The sequence below is a fragment of the Triturus cristatus genome, chromosome 4_1 (genome assembly GCF_964204655.1).
Source record: "Triturus cristatus chromosome 4_1, aTriCri1.1, whole genome shotgun sequence".
NCBI lineage: Eukaryota > Metazoa > Chordata > Amphibia > Caudata > Salamandridae > Triturus > Triturus cristatus.
In genome coordinates, this window is record NC_140585.1 from 287,684,385 (window position 1) to 287,708,490 (window position 24,106).

Below are 24,106 nucleotides of genomic sequence, written 5' to 3' on the forward strand. Positions count from 1 at the left end.
CACAAATGATATGAGTAATATCACAACCTGAATTGGAGCATCTCCAGCAGTTAGAATGAGAGAGAAGACCAGCTTGGTGTAGTTTGACTGGAGACCAATGCCAATCATGCAGTATTTTGAAAAGACAAAATTTGAGCCTTGATTCTCGGGCTCCCTTATTTAAATTCTCTAGAAGCAAGTCCCATTCAGTATCAGAAAAGGAAATTGAGAGGCGAGATTGCCATTTATGCTGAAGATCGTGTGAAAGAGATTTAGAAAAAAGATGAGACAAAAAATTTTTGTATATACCAGAAGTAACACCTTTAAATTTCCCCCAAATGTGCAGATAGGATAATATAGGGGAGTCTTGCAGTAGCCACGGTGATGATCCCATATGGGTCTTCAAACATTGCTGAAGCTGAAGGTATTTAGAAGAATGATGTAGGGGAATATCAAATTCTACACTAAGCTGAGAGAATGGCTTAAAATCCCCATCGTGCAGAAGTTGATCCGGACAGAGGATACTTGCAGCTTGCCATTCAGGCCAGGATAACATACGACCATTGATACGAATGCGCAAATTATTCCATAGGGGAGCCTTGATATGGATTCTTGGATTTGAGCCTAATAATCTATGACTTCTCTGCCAGGATTTATGCATAGCAGATAATATCGGGTTTTTCGGGTCAAGACGACTAGTGCCACTACCATACAGAAGAGTAAGATTCGATTCTGAGGATAGAAGATGTCGTTCTATTTGAACCCATTGTGGTAAGTCTTTGATACCAGGTAAAAAATATGAGAGTTGGGAAATATGTAACGCCAAAGAGTAGTGTTCAATGGATGGAAGGGCAATTCCGCCAGATAACTGATGAGCTTTTAACTTAGTTATAGCAAGGCGGGGCTTAGCGGTACCCCAAATGAAAGTTTTAATCTGGGCTTCTACTGATCGAAGTAAGGATAAGGGAATCTGTAGGGGAAGCATACCTAAAATGTATATAAATCTCGGAAGAGTAACCATTTTAACAGCCTGGGTTCTACCCCAAAGAGAAAGACCCAAAGCCTTCCATTTATCAAAATCCCTTTGCATTTGGGAGATAAGAGGAGACAAGTTATCTGCAACCATGTCTTGTAACCCTTTATTAACTAGGACACCCAAGTATTTGAGGCGTGAAGGCTGCCAGTGAAAAGGAAATCCATAAATGGCTGCTTTTGTGGTACCGTTAGAAATGGGTAAAGCCTCACTCTTGTCCCAATTAATCTTGTAACCTGAAAAAGAGGAAAAATCATTAATAATTTGAAGAAGAGAAGGGAGCGACCGAGGAAGACGAGTAAGGGTGAGTAAAATGTCATCAGCATACAGGTATATCTTGGAATGTCCAATTGGGAGGGGGACACCAAAGACCTCATCAGATTGACGGATGGTAGCAGCCAAAGGCTCCATAGCCAGAAGAAACAGAAGGGGGGATAATGGACAACCTTGGCATGTCCCTCTCTTAATCGTAAAGGTGTCAGACAGAAACCCACCACAATTCACCTGGGCAGAAGGGTGATTGTACAGTAAGCGTACCTTATCAATAAATTTCGTACCTAAACCAAATCTATCCATGACCGTGAAGAGATAATTCCATTCGATGCGATCGAACGCTTTTTCTGCGTCAAGTGAAAGGGCTAACGCATCGTCCGCAAGATGTTGAGCCGACCACAGTGCATGGGCCAGAGAACGCAGATGTTTCCGGGAAGAACGTCCCGGTACAAAGCCTACTTGAGAGTGGTGTATCAAGGAAGGCAAGACTTTACGCAAACGAGATGCAAGAATACTAGCCAGGATTTTAATATCAGAGTTTAACAGAGAAATGGGACGATAACTGCTGCAAAGCTGGGGATCTTTACCTGGCTTCGGAAGCACAACAATAATAGCTTTGTTAGAAAGGGGGCCTAATGAAGATGCACTATCCGCCTCCTGGAATGCGGCATGTAGAGTGTCAATAATATTGTGACCTGCCCATCGATAAAATTCAGGAGGAAATCCATCCTCTCCAGGGGCCTTGTGGTAGGGCAGGGCAGCGACCGCACTAGCAACCTCATCCCTGGTTATTTCACCCTCGAGAATGGCTCTACCATCCGCTGAGAGAGAAGGAAGATGCACCTTTGCAAGAAATGCTGCCATCTTATCCGAATCCATTCGAGTATCAGAAGTATAAAGGGATTCATAAAAGGAGGCGAACTCATTAACAATGTCTTGAGGCTTTGTGCACAAGTGTCCTTGCGCAGATCTGATGGCCGGAATGGCCATAGACGCCTCCCTCTGACGCAACTGCGCGGCTAATAACCTTCCCGCCTTTTCCCCTTGCTCGTAATGTCGACCTTTCATTTTCTGTAAAGCGAATTCTGCTTTAGATGTAAAAAGACTGTTTAAGGCCATTCGGGCTTGTTCGAGTAATTTACGATTTTGTAAGGACGGAGATGTGATGTACAGGCGAGAATAGGTTTGTATGTCATGTTCGAGCTCAACTTGTCTCCTTGCATTTTTCTTATTAGCAATTTCTGCATCACGCATTAATTGTCCCCTTAAAGTAGCCTTAGCCGCAGCCCAAAGAGTCCTGTTGGAGGCCACGGATCCCTGATTAGTAGAAAGATAATTTTGAAGGTGTGATTGCAGTTGGGATTTACCAGTAGGAGTCCTGTGGCGTTGAATATTCATTCGCCAGGGCTTACGTCCAGGCCTAGAAAGTCCCAGTTCAAGGGAAAGGAGAACCGGAGAGTGGTCAGACAAGGCTGCTTCCAGAATGCAGGAATCTGTGACCAATTGAACTGCGTTATGTGAGATGAGGAAATAATCAAGACGAGAAAATGTACCATGAACCGATGAAAAGAAAGTATATTCCTTATCCGTTGGATGGCTGAAACGCCAATGGTCAACCAACCCAATATCTGATATGATGTCACCTAACAAAGCTCTATCTGACGCATTGCCCCTATCTAATGGGCCAGTTTTATCTAGAATGGAGTCTTGCGTCACATTCCAGTCTCCGCCAATCAAATATTGCGATGCATTAATTTCGAGCAGCAGGCGGGATAATTGAAGAAAGAATGTTTTTTTGGTACCCGTGGGGGCATAAACAGACCCTACACAAATGAGACTCTCCAATTTTAAGTTTAGCGAATACATAGCGGCCATTTACATCTGACCATGTTTTAGAGACAGTGACCGGAAGGGATTTGCGAAGGAGGATTGCAACTCCACACTTGCGGAGAGGACTTGCGTCCGTGGATTCATCTTGTTGGATGCTGCTATGTATAACCTTGCCCACCCAATCTCTACAAAGTTTATCTGATTCTAGAGCATCCAAATGGGTCTCTTGAAGCAAGGCCACATCTACATGCTTAGTCTGAAGGTAAGAGAGTACTTTCTTCCGTTTTATGTAATGAGTGAGACCATGTACATTCCAAGTAATTGCATTAAGAGAATGTGTTTTTGCCATAGTAGAATAATGCAAAAATCAGAAACAGGAGAATGAAGCACAAAACAACGTGTTGAACTAAACAAAGGAAAAGAAAAAGAAATGACAAAAAGAAGGGGAAACGGAAATAAAATAAATGGAAACGATACTCTGATTTAAGTGAGATACATGAAGGAGACAATAAGAAGAGTAATGAAGAAAGGAGATGAGATTTAGAGAAGTGATACAATAATAAAGAAACTATAAAATATTGAATAGTAGCAAGTAGGGATCAAGAAACCGTAAACTGTTACCCGCGGGTCTGGGCGCACTAGAGCGCCGCCGCGGGAAAAGACCCCACAGTAAAAGAGAAAGGGTTAGGAAGGTAATAATAATATAGAAGGAAAGCCCAGAAGAGCATTGTGAAAAAGAACATAAGTACGATAGAAGAGTAGAAAGAGCAAAATAGAAATTAAGAAGCAGCATTACTTAAAAAGAGAGATCTTAGTAATAATTGGATGTAAAGTAACCTAAGAGCATAAGGCATACATTGCGCATATAAATAAGCAAAGACCAACATGCAAGCGTGCAAATATAGTAATAAAACTATAATCAAACAATTAGGCGCCAAAGCACCCAAGTAAATGCAGAACCAGTAAAAAATATGCAGTAAATTGTAACATGGAAAGCAATGAATACAGGAAGAAGAAAGAGTAATATTATAAAGCAGAGAAATGACAAAGTAGAGTAAAAGAGAAAGGAAATAAAGTTAAAAGCTAGCGAGAAAGAGATGAAAAAGGCAAACCGACATTATAAGAACAGCAAAACATGTCAAAAATGCGGCAATTAATTAACAATAGAAACAAGACTCACAAGGAAAAGGAGTCTACAGTTAACTGCCAAAAGGACTGGAGGTAACAGCTTCCAGGGGTGAAAGAATTATTCAGTCCGCATCTGAAGGAGTTTTAAGAGGAGAACGGGACTTGTCTCTTTGCAAATCTTGTGGGAATGTAGCAGCCGAAACCGATTGTATTGCAGATTTCCTATCCTCTTGTGAGCGATGAAGTCGTTCAAAATCCCTACCCCGAGATCGAGGGCTACTGGGAGGGCGCCTGCTGCGATCTGACAATGGAGTAGAAGACTTAGAGGGTGATTGGGACTGAGCTTGCTGTGAAGATGTAGTGAAAACCTCCATATCTTGAGGGTGGAGACAGTCCAAAAATTGCTGAAGATTCTCTGGGTCAAAAAAGTCCTTAGAAACTCCATCTTTGGTAACGCGAAAACGAGCAGGCTCAAATAGGCCATACTTGATGCCTAACTGACGTAATTGAGGTCACATGGAGAGAAAGGCTTTCCGCCGCTCATTGGTTTCCTTGGAGAAATCAGCTGCCATATGAATGCGATGGCCTTCAAAGGAGAAGGAGCCTTGAAGCCGAGCAGCAGACAGTAATTGTCTTGTTTGTTCATGGCGAAGAAAACAGGCAATGATCGGCCGTGGGCGCGCAGTAGAATCACCATGTGGAGGGCCAATTCTATGAGCTCGCTGTATCTCCAGAGGTGGATTGAAAGAAATGCCAGTCAGCTTTGGGAGTATACGACACAGAAATGCACTGGAACTCTGCCCTTCAATGCGCTCTGGAAAACCAAAAAAACGGATGTTGTCCCTCCTACTTCTGTCTTCCAAATCAGTGAGTTTGCTATGGAAGAATAAAAGGTCCCGGTCTTTATTTGGAAGGGAGTCCAATCGATTCTCCACTGCCAGAACTCTAGAGTCAAGGGATTCAATCTTCGCATGAAAACTGGTGATTTCTGTTTTAATTGATTTAGTCTCCTCAGCTAATGATGTAATTGTAAGGTTCATGTCATCTAATCGACGACTAACCTCAGATATTTCATGCAGAATACGTTGCAGAGTTGCCGCCGACGCCTGCCCACCATTAGAGGCCAAAGCCTGATGTGAGGCGGAAGGGGAGGAGGCATTGCCTTTTGTTGGCATATTGGTGGACTGTTTAAGAGCTTCTGCAAAAAGAAGTGGTTTAGAAGTCTTATTTCCTTGCTTAGGAGCAGACATTTGAGGAGAGTATTTGATAGAAACTTTGAAAATACGTGAGGACGTCTTGCCGTTAAGAAATGCTTATATGTAATCACAAAAAATACAGTGAAGTACCAGGACATGCAAAAGCAATACAATTAATAACTGTATATGTATGATGATAATATTCTAATTACCTCAAAAAGAGCTTATGTCACATTTCCAGTCACTAAAATGCAAAGGTACATCGTATAGAGGAGAAATCACTACTTAGTAACCCCCAAAACCATGAGCACAGTATAATTACATTTGTGAATATAATATTAGCTGTCGCTATGCTCAAAGGCGCGTAAATAGAACTGAGATAGGTGAAACAGCATATGCGTGCTTATGGCAATGGTAAACACAATTGCATTTACAGCGAAATAAACAAGACTGCAGAATGCAGAGTAGTCATGGCCCATATCAAAGTAGAGAATACACAGTCTGACTGAAAAGGTTGACGAGGGCACTATAATGACATTGAAAGAAGGCACACTCTTATGTGGGTCACACAGACTGCGCTAAAGAAAGCCATTTCCATGAAGCACCATCTGTTACCAAAGTCAAAGGACGCGAAACTGCAACTGTAGCAAAGGTGAAACAACTCATGGAAGGGCGAAAAGGTTCAGTTTGGAAGTTCAGGTTTAGTGTAACGAATCCTAGATTTTACTTGCTAGAGAGTCGCTAACCTTGCAGAGGATGAGGCGCACAATGACTGAATGAGGTGGGAGAGAAGAGCGCCACAACGAAATTGTAGAAGGATTTAATCCTACCAGTAGCAGACCATCCGCGCGTCAAAAACCATGACTCCTGTCAGGTGATACTTCTGAAAGAAATATTGCAGCAGGCAAAATTGAAGGAGGCGCGACTTCATGAGGAGGCAGATACTCAACAACAACAGCGAAGGCGTGATTTCATGAGGAAGGCGCTCGATAACAGCAACGAAGGCGCGGCCTCATGAGGAGGTAGGCGCTCGTCATCAGCAACGAAGGCGCGGCCTCATGAGGAAGCAAGCGCTCTTCAGCAACAACAAAGACGCGGCCTCATGAGGGGCAGGCGCTCTTCGTAAGCAACAGAGGCGCGGCTTCAGGAGGAAGATGAGGCGGCCTACGGAAATACGTCAGGCAGGTTGCGCCGGACATGCAGCGCCACACAGCTCCGTCGAGACGGTCAGCCCCAGGGAGACTTCGCTGTCACATCGCTGAAACACGCCCAAATCTCGCCCATCACCTTCCGACTGTCGCAGGGCATGTGAAGAGGACTCCAAAGCCGACGTGGGGTGAGATATTTCCGTTAGGAGCCCATCCCGCGGCGGAGCTCACTCGTCAGGCGGCCATCTTCCTGCGTGGCCAGACCACGCCCCCAAGTAGGAGAATCTTAAACGCATGATTCTCTTACTTATGTCAAATGTTGAGTCTTATGGGTTTTGTTTTGTTTTTTCTTCTTCTTCTTCTTTCTTTGTGATGGATACTTCTAAGTCCAGATACCTCATCTTTAGAATATCTCTGATTGCTAGACTGGATCTGGATAATTTTGCAGCAATGCTCTCGCACTCAGATTAGATGACGCCACGTGGCTCCAGAATGACTCTTTACCACCCTGAAAGTGACGCAAATAGACTCGTAACCACCACTTCGTGCACTCACATCTGTTCCTTTCATTCTGCGCCCTGCAGTGTGGATCTGGAGTTCAAACCCCATCTATGTTAGTCTTCCAATTGCTTCAAAATTTACCTCCGACAATGTGCCAGGACAGATGTCTCCCACAAAAACAATAGAGTTCAATCTGTGCAGCGACTACAGGAAGCAGATGTTGGCCACAGACTTGTAGAACGTCTTTGGTGTTTGGGCTTCAGTCACAACTCAGACTTTGCAATAAATGTGACCTTATTTTCTGTAAGCAATGCAGGAGGGCCAACTATTCATCACCAAGCATAGAAAAAGTTTGATTTCGAAACAGAAATCCTGCTCCAAGTCAGTGCCTCTCGCGATGCTGTTCCAGTAGCTGGGCCCATGTAAAATCCTGTTGCCTCTCATTATCTTCCTGTAAGTCGATGACTGGCAGTAAGCACAAGAAAGATAGGCGGAACCTGGTCCCATCCCACTACTCTAAATCAGAGTAAGGCACAAGGATGTCACAAGCCCCTTCGGACTTGGAGCTGATCCTGCGACTGACCTGACGCGTCCTTATTCCCTTGGCCGATCTTTATGCTGCAGCAAAAAGCCACATTCAAGGAGGCAATGCTGCAGCTCCTTCAGACTCTTCCTTGTCCCTCTGGTGTGCTTTCGGGCCTGAAGGTGCTCTAATTGGACATCTGCCAGTGGACGTCTCAGTGCCAACATATCCTGTGGGACATGTTACAAAGCCCTTTCTGACACGGAGTCACACTTCACTCCAGCCCCTGGGTCCACACCACCAGTTCATTCCATGCTAGTTGTGGATGGAAGTAGAAAATGTATTCCAGAATGTGTAAAGGCAAGGTGCCCTATAAACAATCCAGCTTGCAACACTTTCCATTTTCACTGTTTAGATGTCCATCCTTATGAGGACAACATTATCTCTCGGACATGAAAAGAGCATAAAAAGAACACACTCTTAGAATAAACTTCTACAACTCTTGCGGATTGGTTTAATTTCCTAATAGGATTGTAGTGTCTCAACCATATAGCCTAGATTTCGAGACAGACGTAGAAAGGTGTTAAGGGGTTGTCCTTAACATGTATATAAAACGTATTTGTGCACAGGAGGTACAGAGCTTTAACACTTGCCTTATGTACCTTTGACACTTCTTAAACTTGAGCTGGATACTTTGGTCCTCTTCTAGAGTGTTTGTCTTCATTCTGGAAGCTGTCTCTACTGTGCTAAACGTTATTGTAAGGTGCAGACTTAGTCCAGTGAGACAGCCGACTTCACACCAAGCATTAACCTCCTAGATTCATATTTTGAGCAGTCACACATAGGATGTCCAGATGAAGTCTTTGGACAGACCAGGGTTGATACTGATGCCTATGCTGACTCAACCTGCGCTGGCCCCGCATGCAACTCTAATGTTGGTCTCCAATCCTAAACGGTCATTGTCCTGTTTCAGGCCAATGGTGCACTAAAAGGTTACAAAAGAGTGATAATCAGTAAAAGGATGTTCTCGCAGTGTTTTACCACTGCGATATTTCGATAATCTATTTCATTCGAAAATCCTAAATGTCTATAAAAGCAAAATAGTGCCATCCTATCCAATGGAAGCTAACGATGATGCCACAAACTAAAGTTGTAAGGTATAAGTGCCCAGAGCAGAAAGTGCTGTGAGAAAATTATGCTACTTCCCTCCACCCATGATTCTCAAGCCTGATGTGGGATACATCCCTATACCGGGGGGGGGGGAGGGGAGGGGTTATAAAACCCAGCGAAATAATAAGAAAAAAAAGGATAATGCCCAGCAAGGAAAGCAAGCTCTTTAGTTCTAAAAGAAAGAAATGGTCCTTGGCTGTGCTCCATATCACGGAGCTCGATGTCCCTTCCATTTCTGAAAAGCAACGTGGAGCGGCATGCCTTAGCCAAGCAACTGGAAGACCTTGAAGGAAGAATTTCAAGTATACAACCGATGCTGTAATTCCATTCTGTATCCATCAAACAGGAGGTCACGTACCCATACACTTGCCATCCAGCAGAAGAGCGGCTACTGTTTCAAAGTACAAGAGCAGGTAACATCCCACAGAATACAATCCTAAGAAAATGGAAGAACATCGCAAATCCAAACCATGTATTACTCTGTACGAGCACATACAACAGAAGATGGCCACTCAGAATAGTGGATACTGGTGAATACAGCTACAACATGATTTATATTGGATACCAAGAAACTCCATGGATGGTCGTACATGGTCAAACTTTTCAGCAGCAAGTGCCCTTTCCAATCTTTGTTGCCAGCAAATTTGTGTGATCGCAGCTCCTTAAACTCCCAGTTCCTGCCAACGATGGTATGATGAACCTGGAAGAATTGAAAAAAGGTGTGTTACGGTCCATGTGATCTTTCCTGGTGTAGGTGGACCGGCTGGTCTGTCTGGCACCAGACTGCTACAGATGGGTATAATTTTGCTGGCGTGAGAGGCGAAGTGAAGAACTGCCCAGTGGTTTTGTGGTAGCCAAACCCATTTGGTGTATGCTTTAGGGGTTTTAGCAAACTTAAAAACATCAATAGGTTCTTAAATGACTACTGTGTTGATGAGTGCAATGCACTCGCAAAAGAATCTTGGTGACCACATGGTGCCATCAGCCTTAGGAGCAATGTTGTTACTGAACCTCTGTAACATCCTTTCACACAGCTAGAATTTTCCAAATCTTTTTATATTTTTATTAGAGCAAATTCTGATATATCTTTCAGATGATGCAGCATCAAATCCAGAGACGGTGGCACATATTGCAGACCACTTGGTGGAGATCCTCCGTGATGCTCTTGATTACTTTTCAAAACCGGTATACCCACCTCCGATGCCCCCACCTCCGATGCCCCCAGCTCCGATGCCCCCAGCTCCGGTGTACCATTCTCGGAGGCGCCCAGCTTGGAGGCGCCCAGCTTGGATGCGCCCAGCTTGGATGCGCCCAGCTCCAATACCCCCAGCTCCGAGGCGTATGAGAAGGTCCTTCCGTGTGGAAGATGACGGAATGTCAGGTGAGCAGACAGAAATTCTAGAGGAGGGTGTGGGTCAGAAAAGCTGGTTCATTGAGAATCTGAAATTTGTTATGGAGATACATTTTTCTTTTTTTTTTTTCTTCTTTTTAAAAAAAAAATTAAAATGACAAAAGAGAAATGTTAGGGGGTTGGTGTGGTACGCAGAGATACCAGTGGTGAATCAAGCAGGTAAAGCAAAGCAAGAGTGGTACTTTTTGGGGTCTGGGATTTTTGACAAACGAGGCATGCACAGTAGACGGAGCTGTGCTTGAATTGTTGGCACAGCATATTTTAATTGTCCATTTTTGTTTTTTTCGGCTCGTAATGGGCACAGGATTTGGAAGGGATTGTGTAGCTCATTGCAATCTTTATTTCAGAATTTCCCTTTATAAATCTCTTCTCTTTGTTTGAGTAGATGTGCCAGCCTGTGAATGAAAAATCGTTGTAGCAACTTTAAAAGTTAATTCTCTCATCTTCTGTTTGAACTGTCTGAGTTACTTTACTCATTCATACACGTTTTAGTCCTGCCAATGACTTTGAAATGTTTTTGTGTTGTCTCAAGATTCTCCTAATCGTGTCAAAATGTTGGTCGCTGGTTTTTAGGTCTCGGCTCGAGGGCTGCGCTTGCGCAGTCTCGCTCCGAGATTTAATGTTTCGGAGTGGGACTTTAACCCGCCCCTTTTTTTTACCTCTTCCCCATTGGCTGGCCTCTGAAATACTGGTCAGCCATTGGAGAAGAGCATTGTCTCTCCAAACAAGCCCCGTCTTTTTCGGATTCGGGGGCGTGTTTTTTGCGATTCTTTCTCTCCTCTGGAATGTAAACATTCCAGCCAATGGCAAGAGGAGAGAAAGAAAAACACGACCCCGAAAACGCCGCTGCGTTTCTCCGAGGCATTTCTGCTTGACCTCGGAGAAAGGCGGCGGCGTTTTCTCCCCACTCACTACATAATCCCTAAGTAACGCAGGGTCAGGTGTCGGGCCCGCTTGTGTGTTTGAATGTTAGTGTAGTCCTTACTGTTTCTCCATTATAACCAGAGTTCCACGTTCCGGGTTCTAATGTCGGCAGTTGCTGTTTCTTTCTGTTGGCCGCCTGACGGTTGATGCGTGGACTCTAGATCAACAAAGCTCAAATAAGACTTTTTGAGTTTTGGATTAATCTGTGTGACCAAGTATAAGCCTGATTAACCCTCTAACCCCATCCTGTCTTTCCTCGTCAGCCGATTACCTTCATTTTCACCTTCCTGCCTCTGCCTACCAGCCCATCTCTTTCTAGCGCCAAGAACTGTTCCAGGCGATAGAGCGCTTTAGAACTTTTTTTGACTAGACCAGTCTACGCTGGCCCTTTTTGTCTCATCCCTGTGGCGGGGCAGTGCCACACCTGAAGCTGGACAGCAGAAGCCAATAGACTGCACAACTCCGTCATTTTGTATAAAATCAAAACTGAGTGAAATGAAGAGGCGGCGCCGCCGCTCAAGGAGAAAAGTACCTACGCCGCGCGATCTGCAAACTGTGAAATGTAGAGCTTCTTACAATCAGCTGTGGCAGTAAATACAGCCCTTCGACACAGAAAGCCAATTGCTAAATTAAAAGAGGCAGTTCAGTCACTGCTGCAAATGGAAAATGTCAAACGAGTGTCATGGTCAGAGCGAAGACAGCACTTCTCTTGTACAGCATCAAATGACTTTTTTGTTTAACAGCACATCTCTCTCATAGACCTATCTACCCACCTGCTTTGTTATCATTAGACCTGATTATTTAGCTGAACAGAGTTGCTGCAAAAGCTTGGACTCTGCAGAGTGCCACCCGGCCTCTTCTGCACATTGTAACAAGCATGCAGCCAGAGGGCTGGGCACGGCCCGAAGGCATAAAGGCTGGGTGAATGCTCGTGGTCACTCGGCATCAGCAGCCTCTTCCACGACAAAAAAAAAGAGCGCCTCCGAGGAGCACATGTAGAGTTTGTGTGCTGTAAACGATTGAAGCGCCATGTAATCACATGCCACCCACACACTGCTCCTCTTCCTGTTACCGGAAATTCATTTTCTGGGATTCCAGCACCTTTCAGTACCACCCATTATTTTAATTTCCTGTTTTAAACACCCATTCCTTACTTTAAAAAAAAAAATAATTTCGCATTTTATTTTATTCACTTTTGAGAGAGATGTGCAGAGCATCTATGTGTAATCCTATACCATACACGAGCGAGGTTTAACTGCTTTGTTTTTGTGACTGGAAGTGCGATAACTTGATGTGAATACCTCAGTGTGAGGCCCATAGGCTTTGTTCAGTTTGGCCGCGAGCGTGTTGTGTGGAGGTGTTCTCTTCAAACATGGCGGCGCCCCGATCACGGGCTCTAAGCAGGCTGGGTTGTTTGTCTGGCACCTGCTCGAAAAATTCTTTGTTGGAAGAGCCCAGCTGCTAGACCAGAAACTAATATACTCTGAAAGGTTTCTCAGTTTGACCACATGAGCCGTCTGTCGGCCTCTGCGTCAGTGTGTGGCTCTGTGTGTGTGTGTGTGTGTGTGTGTGTGTGTGGGGGGGGGGGTGAGTGGCTCTGTGTGTGTGGGTGGCTCTGTGGGTGGGTGGCTCTGTGTGTGTGTGTGGATGGGTGGCTCGGTGGGTGGGTGGCTCTGTGTGGGTGCAAATGCAATAGGTCTCGCATTTGAGTGATTAAGCTATTGACATTGTAAATAACAATGCCGTTTCTTTAAATGTTTTGAAAACAAAAACATAAACAAAAATAATGTCATGAGCAATGCCAATAGCTCTAACTTTAACAATGCCGAGACCGTTGCATTGTAAATGCTTGTTTTTCTTTTTCTGATGAATACCTGAAGTGCAGATACCTTACCCAGATAGATGGCTCCGTGATAACTACACACCACCCTGGAAGTGACCGAGAAGAGACTACTCCTATAAGCGCTACCCCTTGCACTGACATCTGCTCCTTTCATTCTGCCCCCTTGATGCTCCACTTCCTACTTTGTTGGTCTTCTTACCATTTCGAAGTTTATTTCAGAATGTGTGCCAGGAAAGTCTCCCACAAAAATAGAATTTAATACATGCGTGAATTCAGGCAGAAGATGTTGGTCACGGACCCATACAATTTGTGTCTTTGGTGCTTGGACTTGTCACAACCAAAAGCTGTGTGATAAATGACCTCCTGCACCTAGGCTATACAGGAGGTGACTCACTGCTCTGCTTTTGCTGAGCATAAGAGGTTGCTGTTGACACAGCAGTCCTGTTCCAAGTTGCAGGGCCACTCACAATAACGTTCAAGTAGCCAGTTCTATATGAAGTCCTGTTCCCACACAGTCTTCCGGTAAGTCAACAATGTTCTATAAGCAAAGCAAAATCAGCAGGAACAAACCCCCATCCCAGTGCTTAATTTGAGGTGGTGGTTCCGGTGCTTGTCACCGGTGCTTGATTCTCAATACCAGCATTAATGACCGTCCATTGCATAATTTAATGATGAGCACAATAACTGTTTTTATAATTAAATATAGATTAATAAATAAATACTTGTTACACTAATAGCTTTGGGTGGCCTGGAATAGTTTGAAATGTCACATGTCTAGGAATGTGCTGGCACAGATATTTGCAGTACTGCCAGGGACAATGGGTGGTGCAAGCTGCAGTGGCCTTCTGAGACTGGTCCAGACACTTGTGTTTTTACAAATTAAGCACTGCCCCCATCTGGCTACTTAAATTCAGATGGAAAAGGCATAAGGGATTATAAGCACCTTTTGACTTGGACCCGTCCTGCAATGACCCGGTGCACCCCAATTCTCTAGGCTGTTGTCAGCCCTGATGTAAAGGGCGTGCTGCAGCTTCTTCTAATAGATGCTTCTGATCCCTGTGGTGTGCCTTCGGGGCACCATGGATTACAAGAGGCTCTAGTTGGCCTTCTCCAAGCAGGCTCACCCTCATGCTAACAAACCATGTAGGATCTATTCCTGAATCCTTTCTAGTCATGCCCCTGGGTCTACACCAGTCCATTTCATTCATGTGCTTACCCAGACTTCTGCGGCCCCGGATGTGACTCGAACACTGGTCTCCAAACCTGAGCCACTTATGCCTGCTTCAGGTCAATGTCACACTATGAGGTTACAAAAGTGCAACCAGACTAATACTTGGGTTTTGTATCTACACCAGTACATTTGGCGGAGAGGACTTAAACTGAGACGGGTCAGGGAATTCCAGATGTTCCCCACAATACTGTTGACTAGGCAGGCAACCTACTTCCACCCTTTTATACCCATAACTGACTATACCTGGATTAAAAAATTCCAGTTGGCTAGATACATATCCAGAGACTGCACTGGACTCAGAACCTGGCAACCAATGAAAGTATCTGTGTGAAGGACAGCAGAAGTGCTAGGTTTAGTTTGTTACTGTTGAAACAAAAGTAGACTTGTTAACTGAGATCCTTAATCATGTCCTACCACTTCTGAACCACTATTGTTGTTCAGCGAGACTCTCCTGGACAAACCTTTGTGTGGCATCCTGGAGTTCTAAGCCTGTTGCTATGGACTTTAGAATGTTATGATGTAAATAGCAGGGACTGTTCATTGATAGCTGAGGACTGTAACCTGAAGCAGCTGTTGTGCTTGCTGTCCGTGGATGGGATCCTTTCTTGGAATAAACCTACTTTTACTATGAATTCGGAGTAACCCTCATTCTTACACTTGGCGACAGAGGATGGCTACGGAAGGATCTCAACACTAACGCAAGAAGGACGTTCTCAAGTTCAAGAATCAAAGATTCGTTCTTCTACGTTTCAAAGGTACTGTTTTTAAAATTGTTAAAAAAAAGAACGCAGGGAAATCATCCTTCCTCTTGATTTCTGGCTGTTTGACTTGCTTCTCAGCTCATTGAATGAGAAGCTGCACTCTCAAGCAAAGCAACGCTCCTGGTGCGCTTTTAAAGTTACGCTATCTAGTGACTTGCACTCCTGGTTAACACAGCTTTGGTAACCGTTGTGTTGTTTACACCGATACTAATAGTTTCCGGCCATTTGCATGTGCAATTTTTCGTTGGTGTTAATACGGCATTAATTGGCGGTTGGAGAAAGCAGGGGCGAAACGGAATTGTTTATCATTGAATCCTACCTTGGAACTTCAATACATGGCTCTCGAGCGGCGTTGCTGAGTTCGACTGATGTTCTCTACTTGGCTTCATTCTACTCATCACTGAGTTCGAGCGGCGTCTCCTCGGCGTCTCTGCCTCCATTGTTGCTGGCGTCTGAACTGTGCGCTGATCACGTCGTTCCGTCACTAAGCGTCCCGTTGCCACCGCAACCTTCACGCTTAGCACGTCGACGTGACGGCCATCTTGGAAAACTCCAAGACAACGCGGTGAATTTCTCGTTCTTGATGCAAAGTGATGAAACGTGTACAGTAATTAATACCTGCTCAGAGATACAACGAAACGGACGAAGGTGTCAAACTGTGTGCAGTATTTAATACCTGCTCAGAGATACAACGAAACGGACGAAGGTGTCAAACTTCATTTTCTCTGTTCAACATCACAGGTATTTCCTTGTGTGTCACACCAGTGATACACACACTTGTATTTGACACTACGTTACTCTTTTCAACAGTGACATGCTCACTTAAGCATGTCAAGCCAGTGAAGGAACAAGAAATATTGTGAAATTTTATTATTACACAGTGTGCTATTTCTTTCCTATGTTTTGTTGAATGCTCTATGAGTAATGCTTAATTAAGCAGTCTGAGAGTCACGATAATTTTCTTTAATGTTCATTTAGTCTACTTTTGTTATACAATATGCAGAATGTTACTGCACCTCCGTTCTTCTTGTCATCTCCTGGTGATCCACCCATTAGATGGCAAAAATGGCGCAAGGTCTTTGAGCGATATGCTAGGGTATGTGGGGCTTCGTTAGGTGCGGAAAGGAAAACAGCGTTACTTCTTCATTGCTTAGGCTCGGAAGGTCAGGACGTATTTGATCACCTTCCTGAGCTTGAGGATCGCACTCTCAATGAATATGAAATATGCTTAGCAAAATTGGACAAACACTACTTGCCTAAAGTCAGCACAATACTTGAGAGGTACCATTTTGGTCGCAGATCGCAATTAGATGATGAAAGCATCGAGAATTACATAACTTCTCTTAGGAAGCTGGCCTCTTCCTGTAAATTTGCTGCCACTCTGGATGAGCGGATACGGGACCAATTTATGTTAGGCTGCAACATTGAGCGTGTTAGAGAAGAGTTGTGGCAGAAAGATGAACCGACACTAGATGATGTGATAGTCATCGCCAAAAGGATTGAGCACTCAATAAAATGTGTAGATGTTATTAAGAAAAATGGTGATGTTAAAGGGAAAAGCTCGGTTCAAGAAGTTAAAGGTAACATGAAAGAAGTGGTAGAACACAAAGAGGTCAAGAAGAGTGGAGTATCTAATGAGTCACAGGGTAAATTCAATTTGTCTCTAGTCAAATGTTTTCGCTGTGGGAAAATGGGTCACTTCGCTAATGATAGACATTGTCCCGGCTGGAAAGCCACCTGCAGCAAATGTAAGAGGAAGGGACATTTATCCATAGCATGTAAAGCAAAAAGTTACAAAGGCAAGATCAATGAAGTTGATTATGATTTTGATGATGATTTTGTAACTTTTGAAGATGTAGACTGTGGCCAAATTCAGGTTCAAGTCATACAAAATGGGGAAAGTAAAAATTGTCCGACGGATGAGATTCTTGTTGAAGGGAAACCAACTAAAGTCCTTTTCGATTCTGGGGCCAAGATCACCATAATATCAAAGGCATTTTTTCTCAAGGAAATGAAACATAAAACTAAAATTTTTCATCCAGACATTAGACCGTATGCCTATGGTGGTGAACCAATACACTTATTTGGCTATTTCTGGGGCCTAATAGATTATAAGAACAGGTTAACTAACGCAAAAGTGTATATTTCGCAAAAGGGTGATAGCATACTAAGCTGGTTTCACCAAAAAGATCTGGGGGTGATCTTAGATCCTAATTCCTCACCATCTATCATTCTAAAAGAGAATTTCCAATCTAAATCAATCTCAAGCATCCATCAAATTTCTGACAATGAATTCCCACGCATGTTGAGGGAGAAATTCCCTAAGGTTTTTTGTGCTAATCTAGGTTGTCTTAGGGGCTACATTCATCACATTCGCTTAGTCAAGGATGCGAAACCTGTTTGTTGTAAAGTACGCAATGTCCCAGTTGCCGTTAGAGAAAAGGTTAAAGCTGAACTGGTGAGACTTAAAGCAGAAGGAGTTATTGAGGAAGTTGAGGCAACGCAATGGATTGCTCCGGTTGTGGCTGCACAAAAATCTGATGGCTCTCTCCGTTTGTGTGTGGACCTCAGAGAATTGAATAAGAATGTAATTGTTGATCGGTTTCCCTTACCAAAAATAGCTGACATGCTAATGTTGTTAAAAGGGGCAAAAGTGTTTAGCACACTAGATCTGAGATCGGCATATCATCAGATTAGATTGGATGAGGATTCAAAAGATTTGACTGCTTTTGTTACTCCTTATGGAACATACAGGTTTCTTAGGCTTCCGTTTGGTTTGGTATCAGCTGCGTCGGTGTTTCAGAGGGCTTTGGAGAATGTGTTGGAAGGCCTAAGTGGTGTCAGAATTTATCAGGATGACATATTGATCTTTGGAGTGGACAATAAGGAGCATGATGCTAGACTCTTAGAGGTGTTGAGCAGACTTGATGATTTTAGTTTGACTGTTAAGATTGACAAATGTAAATTTAGGAGAAGTTCCATTGATTATCTTGGCCATACTATCTCAGAAGGTGGCGTATTGCCGAAAGAGGGTTTGATCACCTCGATACAAAGAATGGCCTCTCCAACTAATAAGGAGGAATTAATGAGTTTTTTAGGAATGGCAGAATATTATAGTAAATTTGTTCAGGATTTTGCCTCGTTGTGTGTTAATATGAGAGCTTTATTGCGCAAGGGTTGTGAATTTGTTTGGAATGACGCATGTGAAAAGGAGTTCTGTTTTCTTAAACAGAAGTTAAACTCAGCCCCCAAGTTAAGCAGCTTTGACCCTGACAAAAAATCGATTCTAATAACTGATGCCAGTCTGAAAGGCCTGGGAGCAGTTCTTCTTCAAAGAGTAGATGGCAAGGATGACGTTATCTTATTTTTGTCAAGGAGTTTAAGGGGAGCAGAACAGAGATACTCAGTAGTGGAAAGAGAAGCTCTGGCTATTTACTGGTCTGTGAAGAAACTTAAAAATTTACTGTGGGGTAGTGTGTTTGAGGTCAGGACTGATCACAAGCCGTTGTGCGAAATTTTCAAGAAAAAGGGCATTGATGCTGTCTCTAGTAGAATCACTAAATGGGTTGTGGGCCTACAAGATTATAATTTTGACATCAAGTATCTTCCTGGGGTAGAGAACAAAGTGGCTGATGCACTTTCTCGCCTTGTTCTCGAAGATGATATGGGAGATGGAGATGAGCATGAGCAAGATGAGGAATTAGTGTGTGTTATTGAAGAAAACATCATTGACAAAGTGAGATGGGAGGAAGCTCTTCAAGCTGACGTTGATCTAAAGAAGGTACTGGAGTGTATTAATGTAGGCTGGAGAGTTAAACCCAAAGGTAACGAAATCTTAGAGAAGTTTTGGCATGTCAAGGATCAACTGTCTGAACATGATGGTCTTCTTGTTAGAGGCATGAGACTTGTCCCTCCAAGTTCCATTAGGGAAGAGCTTATTTCACTGGCTCACATAGGACATTTAGGAATTTCTAAGACAAAAGAAAGACTGAGATTAGCCTATTGGTGGCCCGGAATGGATTTACAGATTGAAAGGAAAATTAGGGACTGTATTGATTGTGCGTTAAGTGAGAGAGTAGCCAAACCTAAAGTACAGCCCATGGTCATAAGAGATCGTCCTGATGGACCATGGAAAGAAGTAGGATTAGACATTGTTGGTCCCATTTGTCATGCTAGTACAGAATGGTATATACTGGTTGTAGGAGAGTAGGGTCTGCAATCCTATGATCACCCAGATTTTTTGCTTTTGCTTCATTGGTTTACGACTTTCCCCGGCTGTGGGCCTGCCAATCAGACCCACAGCCTAGCTGTTCTCTCTCGAAATTATCACACATGTACATTAGGTGCATCCACTAATTGGAACTGGGCCGCCTTGTCAGTCCCTGTCTCAGCATACCACAGGTATCCAGGGCATCGGTGTACCCAGGGCCTACCAGGGGCTGAAGCATGTATTATGCCACCCCTGGAATGGCCGCCCAAATCTGACACAACTGGCTGCACGACAGCTGGGGCCACGTGGTGTAATCACCCGTTGCTGTAGGTGTAGTATTCCTACACCTAAACCCTAAAAATGGACACATGGATTCCTATCAGTCACTCCTATAGCAGGCCTTATCAATCCTGAAGGCAGAGTGCAGGGAATCATGTGGGACGGTGCTCTGGCGCGAGCTGAGCCCGTCGACGGCTTGCGGAACCAAGTCCTAATAGCCGTTCCATGGTGACGCGGGCCAACTACTTTTAATGCATTATAATCCTTGCGGTTATTTGCTAACTTTGGCATTGCATCACCTACACATGTCGAGTAAGGTGTCATACGAATGGGAATACGAACCCCTCGCCAGCCCCGGCGACGGGGTTAGCATTCCCCCCTTTTAGAGGGACACGACATGGAAGTAACCTTGAACCCCGGTTAAAGTTGACTCAAGCCTCAGCATCACAAAATGGATGCTGCCACCAGACACAAGTCTGACCTCCTGCTGCTGGGGGACCTTCCAGCAAAGGGAGCTTGGACAAAGGGTTTCCTGTCGAGGGCGGTGTTAGCACCATCCCAGACAGGGTTTGTGTATCCCAGGTAGGCAGGGCTGAAAGGAAGGTGATTGCCAGTGGCACCCCGGTGCTCACTGTGCATAGCCCGGCTCAAACCAGTTTCGGGGGCACACCAGCCCCTGAGCTGGCGCGAAGCCGGACAAAGGATAGGGGTGTAACCACCCCCCTCCTGGCTCCACCCATAGGTAGAACCTAGTCACGGGCCAGCCCCTTTTCTTAGAATAAAGGTAGGAGCGAGTCCCCTTCCCAAATTGGATAATCAGATAATCGGATAACTCCGAATCACAAACTACTTTCCACGAAAGGAACTCTTGACTATTTCTGAAGACTCTCCCTTGTGGCTAAGGAGTAGCCACCCTGCACCAGCAGGCACCATCTAAGCGCTTGCGGTTTGCTGTAAGTCTCTCCTACGGATCAAGACTGCCCAGCTCGACGAGACCCGAGTACCCTGCCATCTCTGACCTTTTACCTACCTCATCAGCCCAGCTGAGAGTCGTAGGTGTGACGAGACCTGCGGGACCGGCTGTCTTCAGAACCTGCACGACGCTTATCTAGCACGCCCACCGAGGGACCCTCGAGTGAGTGCACCTAGGGTTTGAGAAGCCCTAACCCTGAGCAGCTCCAGCATCGAAGTCTGCCTCCCCAGCATCCCCGAGATCTGCGTGGGGGCCCTTCCACTCCTTGTTGTTCACCGCGTTGTTCGACCACTTGCCGACCGGCTTGTGGCCCTCTTCACGACGCACCACGACTGTTTCATCACTAGTCTGGTTGCTCCAGACTGGCTCTTGCTCCCCTTCAACAGAGGAGTACCACGGACCCTCCTGGTCCACTCCCGACGCCATCTTGACTCCCCCGCTTGGGTTGCCACTGCCAAGATCCGCTGCCCCTGCCTGGGCCCAGCATCATCGACAGCAGACACCTTTGTGGGACAGCTCGCCCTCCATCCTGGTCGCCGCCGCGCCTCCTGGTCCGAGGAACAGCCGAGTCCGACGTCACCCACTCACCTGGTCGAGGTGACTTCAGCCGGTACCCTCCTGGTACCCACACGATCGCTGGCTAGCGGTTGAGAACTGAGTCCCCTCTGCTTTCAGGTTTCCTTCATCACCGATCCAGGCTTGGATCGCTCCGAACATCGTCACTGGTCGCCTGCCAGCAACTTCTTCTTTCAGGCTCCTGAGACTACACGAGGACTCCCGACATCTTGCCGAACTTCACGCAGCCGCAGCCTCCGGGCTAGGTAACTCGAGCATCTCGGTGCTCCATCGCAGGTTCGCTCTACAAGTGTCCAGTTCCTTTTTCGTTTAGTCCCACTGATCGGATCACTCCGGAATCAGTACCTCCAGACTCTAACCATTCGCATTTCACTGTTAGTGTAGATGGTTTCTCGTGCCCCTCGGGCATTTGTGTAAATTGTGCAACTGAAGTATTTTCCTAAGAGTTTTGTAGTGTGCTTAGCTCCCTGACTCATAAAGAGCCAGGGTAGTCTTGTTATAAATAAATATCCTTTTATTTTCATAACAACTTGTGTGGTGTCCTTTCACTTGGTGTTCAAGGGGTATATGTGATGGTAAACAGCTGGCTTAACACGCCCTCTAGAGTTTAGCCTAAAGACTGCTCGTATCCACGCTACTAGGATAGCTGGTCTAAAAGGTTGACTTACAACCAATCATCAATAAGGGTCGTTTGGAATGATACACAGTGATCACTAGAATAGTGAGCACTACATATCAGGCCAACTTCTCACATTGGTGGCAGCGGTTGGGATTTGAGCTTGCTGTTGTTTTACCACACACGTATCCTAAGAATATCGCAGTGAAAGATCACATAAGTACCCAGGTACATATAACTTAACTTAGAATACTCCGAGTTCTACTGAACCGGCTGTTGTAGTGTAACAGGGCTTAGCACACCCTGACTACAACTCTTAGCAAGGGATCAGTAGGTAAACCCATAGTGTAGGTAGGTGCAACACTTACACCTCACTAGAAAAGCATGTCGGTCCACGGAGAGTCTGCAGGGACTCCCTTAGTGGTCAGTGACCCTCCACAGGTCGTGTCACGATATGCAACTCTTAGCTTCAAGGAGATGAGACAACTGTGTGCCTCCAGGAAGCTAAACCAGGGTTCTAACCCTACCATCGCAATACTGATAGGTCTCTTAGAGGCGTACGATGCTAGGAGGTCCTCTAACCCAGGTCCCCCCAGTGCAGATGGGAACATGCCTCCCTTAGAGGGAACCCTCGGTGACCCAGACCTCGACCTCCACACAGAGGAGGAGGACGAGGACGAGTTATCGGGAGACGAGGCAGACAAAGGTCCAGTGGTAGTCGGCAGGCTTAGAAGGACCAACTTAAGCAGGCATGAGAATGGAACTGGGGGAGCCCCGGGCCCACGCTCAAGCAGGCTTAACCTTGGGAACGGACGAGCTAGGTCTCTCTCCAGAGGCTCTGGCAGATCGGTTCATTAACATGTCTCTCAGGCACCTTCTCAGAGAGGAATGACTTCCCCTCAGAGGAGGGAGCATGAAGCGAAGATGCGGGAGGTCAATCTGAGGATCGAGCGGGAAGAACTTGCCCTCGCCAAAGAAAGACTTGCCTTGGCCCGAGAGCAGAAATTAAGTGGGTTAGATCCCGCTGGTGGCAGCATTCTCAATAGAGAGAAAGACAGGGGTATAGACACTAGACACCTGAGTAAAATAGTGCCCCCCTTTAAACAAGGGGACGACATCCACAAGTGGATAACTGCCTTGGAGAGGGCCTGCACTGTCCAGTGCGTCCCCCCAAGTCAGTGGGCAGCTATACTGTGGCTTTCCTTTGAAGGTAAAGGAAGGGACAAGCTCCTCACTACAAGAGCTGAGGATGCTAACAACTACCAAGTCCTGAAGAACACACTGATTGATGGGTTCGGCTTAACCACGGAACAGTACCGGGTGCTGTTCCGGGACACCCAGAAAATTCAGTCTCAGGATTGGGCTGACTTTGTCGATTGTGCCACTAAGGCTTTGGAAGGCTGGTTGCTGGGTAGCAAGGTTACTGATTACACAGGATTGTACAATCTTATCATGCGAGAACAGATTTTAAATAACTGTCAGAACCAATTGTTGCATCAGCACCTTGTCGACTCGGATCTGACCTCTCCCCAAGAATTGGGAAAGAAGGCGGACAGATGGGTCAGAACAAGGGTCAAGCAGAACCAGAATCAGAACCAGGGTGGTCAGAAGAAAGCAGACCAAAAGGGTAACAAGAACGAACAAAATGACCAGAAGTCTTCGACAGGTCCCCAACAAACCAAAGAGGGTGGGGGTCAGGCTTCACAGAAGAAGAAGACTCAAGAAGGCCAGTCAAAAAGGTGGTGCCAATACTGTAAAAGTAAGACTCACTGGTTTAGTGAGTGCACCAAGAAAGGAGGGCAAACTCCTGCCACTGCAGCCCCTAAGGCACCTGCGCCCCCTAGTACAGTCAGCAGTGGCAGTGCGCCTCCCAAGGCATTAGTTGGGTTAACCTTGGGAACCGAGGGAAGTGACGACTTAGTCGGCACGCTCACTCAGGCCGTCCTTGTCTGTACAGGGGATATGGATATGTCCCCTGATGCCAGTCCCAATACTTTGGGCAAATACAGGCAGACACCTTTGATAAATGGAAGAGTGGCTCAGGCCTACAGGGACACGTGTGCCAGTGTCACCATGGTGACGCCTAACTTCGTGGACCCTGGACAGATCATGCTAGGTACCAGTTACCTAGTGACCAATGCCAGCAACGTCACTACCAATCACAGTATGGCAGTTGTTGATTTCTCCTGGGGAGGGGTAAGTGGCCCGAAAAAGGTTGTGGTTAGTTCAGACCTCCCCGTAGAATGTCTGTTGGGCAATGATTTGGAAACGTCACAATGGTCAGAAGTGGAGCAGAGGACTCACATGGAAATGTTAGGTTTGCCAGCACATGTCCTTGCTGTGACCAGGTCACAGGCCAAAAGATGCCCCACTGAACAGGTGCTGGATCCTGGAAGAACGGACCAGACACCTTCCAAGAAAAGGAGCAGTAAGGGTAAGGCTTCGCCTTCCCCCTTGCCCCAGGTCGTGGATCAAGTCTCCGAGGAGGCTGACCTGAAAGA

The 24,106-nt window shown here is 45.5% G+C and overlaps 1 protein-coding gene across 1 annotated transcript in view; it reads left to right on the forward strand.

Annotated features, from left to right (window-relative positions):
• LOC146854294 (uncharacterized) overlaps positions 1-24,106 on the forward strand; it is a 215,934-nt gene that overhangs the window by 120,910 nt on the left and 70,918 nt on the right. The window contains exon 4 of the mRNA XM_085652079.1: positions 9,875-10,162. Within this exon, the coding sequence (XP_085508205.1) occupies positions 9,875-10,162 (288 nt within the window). The remainder of the gene's footprint in view (positions 1-9,874; positions 10,163-24,106) is intronic.